The following is an 8669-nucleotide window of genomic DNA, read 5'->3' as shown; positions in this document are numbered from 1 at the left end:
CCCGCCGAAAGTGTCACTGCACGCGGGCCCACTCGACAGCGCCATATCAGCAACGTGCACGAAACTCACTGGTACTAGACGGGACGGAGCCTGCGAAAAGCCTCAACCGGGGACACGCGCACGCCGTACACCACCCACGCGTCGCAGCCTCGTTGGCGGGGATCGCGCCGTGCCACTTTTCCACGGTCAAACCTCGCTTGCACGCTCCGCGACCGCAGGAAATCCTCCTCTCCCCCGTTCGGCCGCTGCGCACCACCGGCAGGCCGATCCCTGCCGTCGACTCGTCTCCGCTCTCCGCCCGGCGCCGTCCGATCGCGCCCCACCGAGCCGCGTCGCGCGCGCTCGCTTGCTCTTGACTCGAGCCAGTCCACTGCCTTGACCGGTTGATCGATGATCCTACCTACTATAAGACGTCCTCTCTGCCCTCCGCTCACGTTTCCCATTTCTCTACTACGTGACGTGCTCTTGGCTTCTCGGCCTGGCCTGGCTTCTTGCTCGCTCGAGATGATCACCATCGACGATCTGATGAGCTGCGGTGGTGGGGCTCCGGTGGTTCCTGGCGGCGACGATCAGGCGTCGACGACGCCGCGGCGGCGGCAGATGATGGTGGCGGTGGGGGACCACCAGCTGACGGTGTCCAGGATCCGGACGGCGGTGTCCATGCTCGGCCGCCGCACGGGCCACGCGCGCTTCCGCCGCGGCCCCGCCGCCGTCGTGGTGGAGAACCCGTCGTCGTTGCCGGACCGACAGCAGCCATCGGGGAGCGCGGCGGCGCCTGGCGTGCCGCTCGACCTGGTGGACTTCGTCAAGGGGCGCGGGCGCGACGAGGCGGCGTTCAGCGCGTCGGCCTCGGGGGACAGCTCGTCGCTCCCCTCGACGACGCTGACGAGCCTCACCGCCGGTGAAGGGAGCGTGTCCAACGGCCGCTTCCCTCCTGTGAGCGGCCACGCTGCCGGCACGCCGGCGGTGTCGATGCTGCAGCAGCATGCTGCCTCCGATTACTACTACACCCCTGGCGCCGCGCCGAGAAGCAAGTGCGCCGACCGCGCGCGCTCCGAGAACGACGCCGGCGGCGGCAAGGCGCACGCTGGGCGCTGCCACTGCTCCAAGAAACGGTATTAATCATTTGCGCACCCAAAGTCGAAACCGGTGATGGACGTCGATCGTTTGCTGAATATTTTCTGATGATTTTGCAAAACATGGCATGGCAGGAAGTCGCGCGTGAGGCGGGTGGTCCGCGTGCCGGCGATCAGCTCCCGGAACGCCGACATCCCGCCGGACGACTACTCGTGGCGCAAGTACGGCCAGAAGCCCATCAAGGGCTCGCCGTACCCGCGGTAAGCAACTGGCAACCCCTCCGACCGATCGATCGATCACCATTCTTCCCACTGCGAGGCACGCCCTGACACCATTTGATTGAATATATATGCAGCGGGTACTACAAGTGCAGCACGGTGCGGGGGTGCCCGGCGCGAAAGCACGTGGAACGCGACCCCGGCGAGCCCGCGATGCTCATCGTCACCTACGAGGGCGACCACCGCCACGACTGCCAGCAGGACCGGGGGGATGCCGATGCCGCCGCGGCACCGCCGGAGCACATGTCGACGAACAAGTGAACGAAGAAGTTCATTCGAAGTCTCCCCGGCCTTGCCCAGTAGAAATTTCTTGGAGTAGTCTCTGTAGTTTCTTCTTCCTCCGGTTTAGACTCTGAACCGGTTCAGCGGTGTCACGTCACCGTCGCTTGTAGCAGGGGAACGAAAAGACATATATGACACGGTGTTTGAAATTTTGACCATGAATGCATGTAACTTGTCAAGGTTTGTCAGGGCCTTGCCCTAAAAAAAAAAGGTTTGTCAGGGCCTGGGTTGAGTGTTTCGTACTACACGTTAATTTGGCGGTAGGGGTCAAAGGAGATCAGTGCTCGCCTGCTCGGTCCCGGAGGATAGGGACAGTACATGCACGACACGTCACTGGAAGTGGGGCCAGGTGCAAATGGTGGATAGATTAATCGATCTTTGCTTGTAATAACAAGTTAATAACGCGCAAAACACAAACATTCGTGAACTGTGAGAGCTCCCCACAGTAGCTTTTACAGAATTCACAAGAGATATATGCATATCATTGCATTAGGAGCAAGGGCGAATCTAGGATTTTGAGTTTGGGTATTCAAGATTGTAAAAAGTGCTAAAAAAAATTTGACAGCCGAAAGTACACGCACATAAGACATAGATATAGTCATAGATGTGCTAAATAATAAACATGGCAAGGGACAACATCTTAAATATATACAGGGTGCACCGGTTCGTAAAGGAAAACAGAAAATAAGATTGATAAAAAAGCTTACAAGGGATAACTTTCCAGTCTTTCATGCTCTGAAAATAGGAGATGATGTCCCCATCCTTAGCTTGCAAGAAGAAGGAGAACTTCCTTTCAATGAATGTAACCAAGCAACCATTCAAATATTTTTGCCCCATCTTACTTCTTCGCTTGTTTTTTTATCAAGTTCATTATAGAAAAGATCCTTTCAACACCAGCTGTTGCAAGAACTAGCGCCAATTTGAGAAGTTTGTAAACAAGGTCATACCGAGAAACCTTGCTTGTTTTAACTAGCATTATGGACAGCTCTGCTAGACTTCTCAAGTTTGTGAAGTCTTCATCATTCCTCACATCATTAATATAGTGGTTCAGTTGAAAGGAGAGTTGGTTCATTTCTTCAACTCCAAAGTCATGAGGATAGAATCCAGCAAGCTTAACCAAGTTCTCAATATTAAAAGTATGAAAGGAATTCGCTGGATTGAATGATGCCATGCATCTAAGTAATTGAGTGTTTACCTCATCAAACCTATTATTAAGGTCCTGGACTTGCCTATCAATGATACCCAAAAATATTCCAGCATGAAACCTGTGGTAATTGACGGCACCTCTAAAGAACTGCTTTGATCTTTGCATAGGAACATACTTCCCATTCATATGAACAACTTTAACATTGTGCTTCTCACAAAAAGAAGTGACCTTCTTGAGAAATTCCTCCCATCCAGCATCTTCTCTCAAAACATTCAATTCTACCTTTGTGAACTCAAGAAGATCCATAGCATTTACGATATCCTGCTCCCTCTTTTGCAAAGCATTGCATAAGTTATTTGTGTATCCAAATTTTTCATTCATCAAGTGCAGCAGGAAATCAAACTCAAATGACTTAAATACTATCAACATGGTTTGAGCTCCAATAGCTTCAGTAGCACTACTATTTTTCATTCCCAACTTTGAAGAGAACTTTTCTTATTGAGGGATACAAAGCCATAACATGCATTACAGTTCTGTAGTGAAGATCCCCAACGTGTATCACCTGGCCTTGCTAAGCCCATCTCTTGATTCATCCCTTGCCCAGTTTCAATTCCATCCAATATCAATGCTTCAATCATATACTCAGCTTGAGCCACGCGAAGCATGCAGATCTTCTTACAAGACATCCCTAAAACATTCAACAAATATGCAAGCTGCCCAAAGAACCAGGTGCAATCAATATTCTCCTTAGCAACAGCTACAAGGGTTAGTTGAAGTTCATGGGCGAAGCAATGGACATAATAAGCTGAAGGAGACTCATCCATAATTTGTTTCTTCAAGCCATTAACATGACCCTTCATATTACTAGCTCCATCATATCCTTGCCCACGTACCTTAGATAGGGCCAATTGATATTTCGTAAGCAAGGACTTGATTGCTTCTTTCAGAGTCAATGATGTAGTATCTTCAACATGGACAAGGCCAAGAAACCGCTCAACCGGCTCTCCTATTTTATTGACAAAACGCAAGACAATAGCTAATTGCTCTTGTTGGTATGCATCACTGGATTCATCGGCAACAATTGCAAAACACTCATCACCAAGTTCCTCTATGATAAATTTGGTTGTTTCATGAGCACAAGAAGCAATGAGCTATTTTTGAATCTTGTGGTCTATAATTTGACCATTTTGTGGAGCATTTTCTAGAACCACCTTATTAACTTCTTCAAAATTCCCTGCCAACCATGCCAAAAGTTCCCTGAAGTTCGCTGCATTGTTTGATGCCTTTGTCTCATCATGACCATGAAAAGTTCTCATGAACATATTGTATTTCTCTTCAGCTTCACTATGAGCACTATCGATCTTACCGGCATTCCTGTTGATTCTGACTTTCATATTCCAATTTTGAAACCCTCCATCAACAAAAGCATCTCCACCAGCAAATTTACAGCTATCTTTGAACAAATAGCAAACAAAGCAAAATGCAGCATCTTTATCCACATTATACTCAAGCCATTTGAACTCACAAAACCATTAAGGTTGGAATCGATGCATACCTCCACAATCATGTTGCGGAAAATCCTCCCTATTCATCTTTGGTTGACATGGCCCTAATGCAATGTATGCCCTTCTAACTGAATCTTGGCCATTGACATCATAGCTTGAGATAGGAGCCCTCAATCCAGGATCATGCTCAATGCTATAGTCATCATTGTCTCCATCACTGGGTTCAGTTTCATCCACAGACATAGATTCATCATCTTCTATTATTGGGGTCTCGGCTTGCTGGCCTTGCTCACCTCTCACTGGTTCAGGTGGTTCTGCGCTTGTTCCAGTGCCACTGTGCTCTTGAAATACTACCAATTGCATCTGACTTTGATTGGTAGATGGAAGAACGTTTTCTGGTTCAGACTGCTTCTTCTTTGCAGCAGCACTACCCCCCTTCTTCCTCTTCATGTTTCAGACCTACAAATTAAAATCATTCAAGTTGACTGCTCACTGCCACAAATTCACTAAAGATAAAACTACTAATATATAGAAATAGGAATATGGGATTGGGAATTTGAGAAATTTACCTTAGCAATTGTCTAGTTTTGAGTATGAGGAATTGAAGATACGCCAGCCTGGATGCGCCGGCCCCAGCCGTGCACCACGCGTGCGAGCTGCCTGCTGCGCCGCTGCGGTGCTGCCGACACCATCAGGCCTAGTCACCGTGCGTGCCGCCTCGGCTCCAGGGCGCCCACCGGTGCCCGGCGGCCACCCCTGCTGCCCAGCTGCCCTCCGCCCCTCCCCCTGCGGCCCATCAGTCCGCCACCGCCGCCCGCCTGGCGCCTGCCTGCAGCCGCCCGCCACTGCCGCCCCCTGCTGGCTGCTGCTGCCGGCCGGCTTGGGTAGGGTAGGGTTGAGTCGAGTGAGCTGAGGGAGAAAGACAGAGAGTGGGCCGAGTGAGGGAATGAGGGAGAGGAGAGCTCGTGAGTGGGTCGATTTTTGGGCTGTTCGGCCCATTTCGATAAGGAAGGTGGGTTGGACTGAGATGATATATCATTTTCTCATTTTTTGAATATAGATACATGTATATGATTATATATACTTGATTTTTTTTAAAATAATGGGTATTCAATGAATACCCTTGAATACCAAGTGGGCCCACCCCTGATTAGGAGAGTGAAAAGGCAAGGTATGAAACCAATAATCTACTACCACTTAAAACACACCAGTTATTAATTTTCCTACATCCATCCGATCGGATGACCTCACTAAGTTGATATATCTTTGTACGCCCCAGTTTGTCTACAGTGTATACATAAAAATCCTTCTTCCTCGTAATGGACCATCCGGATCATCCCTCTTCGTACCTTCTCCTCCCACGGACCATGAAATTTTTATCCAATCCAGTTTGCCCACCCCCAGACCATCTCTCACTTCCAACCGGGGTTGTGGCACGTCGTGCTGTCTGAGGAACGGCGGCTGGGGGGCGGGGGGGGGGGGGGGGGGGGGTGGGGGTGGCGCCCAGCCCCAAGCAGCGATGGACGCCCACAAAGGATGCAATAGACTGGCGGAGGACAAGCCACCGTCGATGCTCCTCTAAGCGCGAGGGAGCCTGGGCATCAGTGCGTCACCAGAGAACGGCAACAGCATGCCCCGGCCCCATCTCACGATCTCTTGAAGATGCTCTTACATTGTTTGAGTTTATTGCTATTTGGTCGGAAGCAATCTGGATAGATTAATAGGTTACACATTTACATATTTATTGGACCAGCTAGCATGGAATTCCTTGCCTTTTGTGCGTTATTAGCATGGAACAATAGGTTACACCTTTAATCAAATGCTCCAGGTCATTCTTTAAATTGGTCATCACATTTCATTAACCCTTTAATGAATTGTTGAGTTGTTCGAGTTATGTCAATTGCTGATCAAATGCTCCAGGTCATTCTTTAAAGTGCTCATCACATTTCATTAATCCTTTACCAAATTACTGAATTGTTCGACTTATTTCAGTTGCTGGTGACGATGATAGAAAAAAGTTGGGGGACATTTCCACATGCATGTTGTGAGAGACATACTTCATGACATGGTCAAGTTAGTTAAGAAAGGGGTATGTGTGTACAGTTTAACTTTAATTACTTATTGTTAACAATAAATTCTGAATGGCTTCGCTTTTGGAATTTAGTATGATTATCATGTAAAACAGAAGATTGTCACACTGATAGACATTTGGCAAGAAACTTTTCGTGGTGCACGTGCAAGATATTCACAATACTTTGCAGCATATGTCTGGTATTATTCTATACATATCAAACATATTTTACTATTTTATTCATGTCACATGTTTAGAAACTCATTTTACCAATGGTGATTGTCTCTTATGTATCGACAAGAGAGTTGCAGAAATAAGTGACATCTCATCAATTATTTAATTTTCACAAATTTTAAGCATGCAAGAACATTTTTATTAGGAACTGTTGGTGACCACCTTCAATTTGGAGCATGTAAACAGCATTTAGATATTTTAAGTAGGTAGTAAATGATTCTTCTTTTGACTTTCAGTCCTTTCCAAAACGCAGTGGAATTACTGAAGATGATTTGAGCCTTAGAGAAATAAGAATCTTATGATTGAGGTATGTCGTGTTTGTTGTTTCTCTGCTTGCTGCATGTTCTGCTGATTCATTTTAGAACTGAAATTATAAAGATTTCCTTGGAGATTAATTTGGATATTGCCATGTATTTCTAAACGCAAAATTTTTGTGCCGTTGTACACCTGCTGAAGGAATTGGGCATTGTTAGGATGAAACCAAGACAAGTAGGAACTAGAGCAGCAACTCATTGCCCACTGTGTAGTACCCTCTATTCAATTCAAGAATTGGTGATTCTTTCTTACAATTATCTCACTGTTATTCCACTTTCTTTCAAACAAAGTGTTGACACTCAAAATTGGCACGTACTAAGATAAGCGAGATTAAGGCTAAAATAGCCAATTCCATGCTAACGTTTATTATTTCTGCAATATTGGCATGTGTATGTGTTTTGCAGGCCATGGACAACATAGTTGAACATTTGCACATGATTTCACTGGAAAGATAAAGAAGCAATTGGAGAAGCATCAAGATGAGGTAAAAACATGAGTTTAAATGCGCCAAGATGAAGCCCTCATCGAGATGATCTAAATGGATATATGATCGCCTAATTTGGAGCCCGGATGCGGAAGTTATGGTGTCCACAAGATGCTTATAGGGGTGAAAGCCAGAAGTTCCGGGTTTTGGATGTTGGAGGTTCCGAGTTTGATACCTGTAAATGTCAACAAATACAGAGGTTCTGGTTTTAGATGTCAGAACATCTGGTTTTTACTTAGGAAGTCCGAAAGAGGAGTTGGAGATTGGTTCTAGATCGATTTTTACGTGTATTCAACCCCTCGTGGGGGCAGACCACCCCACCCTACATATATGAAGGGCCAAGGCTTGATTGAGGGACATCCAATCAAACCAAACACTATGCATTTACCTTTTTACTCCTAAACCCTAATTTCTAGTCCAACCTCCCATGTTGTTCGTCTACTGATCTCGACGACCATAGATGGTGTCCTAGGCTTGCTGGCCATCATAGGGCATGACCGGCGACATCCACGCCCTGACGGGGTCCACCCCGGGCGAGAGCATTGACGACCTTTGCTAATTTGCTCGTAAACTAGTCATTCTTCGTCACGTAAGCGCGTTGGTTATCCTTTGCTAGTTTGCTTGTAAACCTAGCCATCCTTCTGTTATCGCCATAATTTAGGAGGGCTAGAAAGGTGGGCCGTGGAGCAAGATGGGTTTGAAGGATAGTTATAATGGGCTTGCGAATCGGACCCTTTGCAGATGTTTTGGGCCAAGGTTGTCCATGTATCTAGATAAATATGTATGTTTAAACAGTTTAGATATAGATAGTTAAGATTTGTGTCGTGTTTGGTTAGGATTGGTTAGGAGAGGCAAGTCTACAGACTATAAATATGTATCTTGGGTAAACAATAAAAAAAATCAAATCATTCACCAACAACTCTCGGCGCATCGCCACCCCTGTTCTAGGGTTTCTCGGGTAAGCGCCGTGTGGCCTCGATCACGCCCTGCGTGATCGGGGCAGCATCGTTCTTACTTATTTACTTTTCGTGTTTCTCATTCTGAAGCGTTGTTGATGGTGAGTAACACCAGTTATCTTGACGTTTATAGGGTAGCATCGGCTCTTTCATGTGTTAATTATGCTTTGCTTGTTTCCTGTAAACGTCTGGTTGTCCATGTACTCGATCTCGGGTATAAGGGCAGTACTTTGCTTTGTACTTATTTAGTAGATCTAATCTGTTACGGTTAGCCTTCATTAATTAAGGGTTTAGTTTAATATCTGTATGATTAGGCCCTT

General features: G+C 46.8%; 3 protein-coding genes across 3 annotated transcripts; 1 reads left to right on the top strand and 2 right to left on the bottom strand.

Moving 5' to 3' along the window:
- Nucleotides 1–427: 427 nt before the first annotated feature.
- Nucleotides 428–1795, top strand: LOC112900626 (WRKY transcription factor WRKY51-like). Its single transcript, XM_025969469.1, has 3 exons — nt 428–1115; nt 1212–1337; nt 1433–1795. The coding sequence occupies exons 1-3, from the start codon at nt 505–507 to the stop codon at nt 1614–1616; spliced, it is 921 nt and encodes a 306-aa protein (XP_025825254.1). The 5' UTR covers nt 428–504; the 3' UTR covers nt 1617–1795.
- A 414-nt stretch (nt 1796–2209) lies between these two features.
- LOC112879027 lies at nt 2210–3299 on the bottom strand. Its single transcript, XM_025943381.1, has 2 exons — nt 2833–3299; nt 2210–2748 (listed from the first exon to the last, which is right to left on the bottom strand). Exons 1-2 carry the CDS (start codon nt 3253–3255, stop codon nt 2476–2478), a joined length of 696 nt encoding a protein of 231 aa, XP_025799166.1. The 5' UTR covers nt 3256–3299; the 3' UTR covers nt 2210–2475.
- Nucleotides 2227–5142, bottom strand: LOC112878951. Its single transcript, XM_025943266.1, has 3 exons — nt 4859–5142; nt 4340–4748; nt 2227–4237 (listed from the first exon to the last, which is right to left on the bottom strand). The coding sequence occupies exons 2-3, from the start codon at nt 4737–4739 to the stop codon at nt 3936–3938; spliced, it is 702 nt and encodes a 233-aa protein (XP_025799051.1). The 5' UTR covers nt 4740–4748; nt 4859–5142; the 3' UTR covers nt 2227–3935.
- Between the last annotated feature and the right edge of the window lie 3527 nt (nt 5143–8669).

Source organism: Panicum hallii, chromosome 1 (genome assembly GCF_002211085.1).
Source record: "Panicum hallii strain FIL2 chromosome 1, PHallii_v3.1, whole genome shotgun sequence".
NCBI lineage: Eukaryota > Viridiplantae > Streptophyta > Magnoliopsida > Poales > Poaceae > Panicum > Panicum hallii.
Note: the sequence above shows the minus strand (reverse complement) of the source record. Positions and strands in the feature narration are given on the sequence as shown.

Coding starts and splice junctions, on each gene's coding strand:
- LOC112879027 (XM_025943381.1), bottom strand. CDS start 3,255: ATGAAAAATAGTAGTGCTACTGAAGCTATTGGAGCTCAAACCATGTTG. Junction 2,749..2,832: donor TTAATAATAGGTTTGATGAG/GTAAACACTCAA, acceptor AACTTGGTTAAG/CTTGCTGGATTCTATCCTCA.
- LOC112900626 (XM_025969469.1), top strand. CDS start 505: ATGATCACCATCGACGATCTGATGAGCTGCGGTGGTGGGGCTCCGGTG. Junction 1,116..1,211: donor TGCCACTGCTCCAAGAAACG/GTATTAATCATT, acceptor ATGGCATGGCAG/GAAGTCGCGCGTGAGGCGGG. Junction 1,338..1,432: donor AAGGGCTCGCCGTACCCGCG/GTAAGCAACTGG, acceptor ATATATATGCAG/CGGGTACTACAAGTGCAGCA.
- LOC112878951 (XM_025943266.1), bottom strand. CDS start 4,739: ATGAAGAGGAAGAAGGGGGGTAGTGCTGCTGCAAAGAAGAAGCAGTCT. Junction 4,238..4,339: donor TCCGCAACATGATTGTGGAG/GTATGCATCGAT, acceptor ATTTGTTCAAAG/ATAGCTGTAAATTTGCTGGT.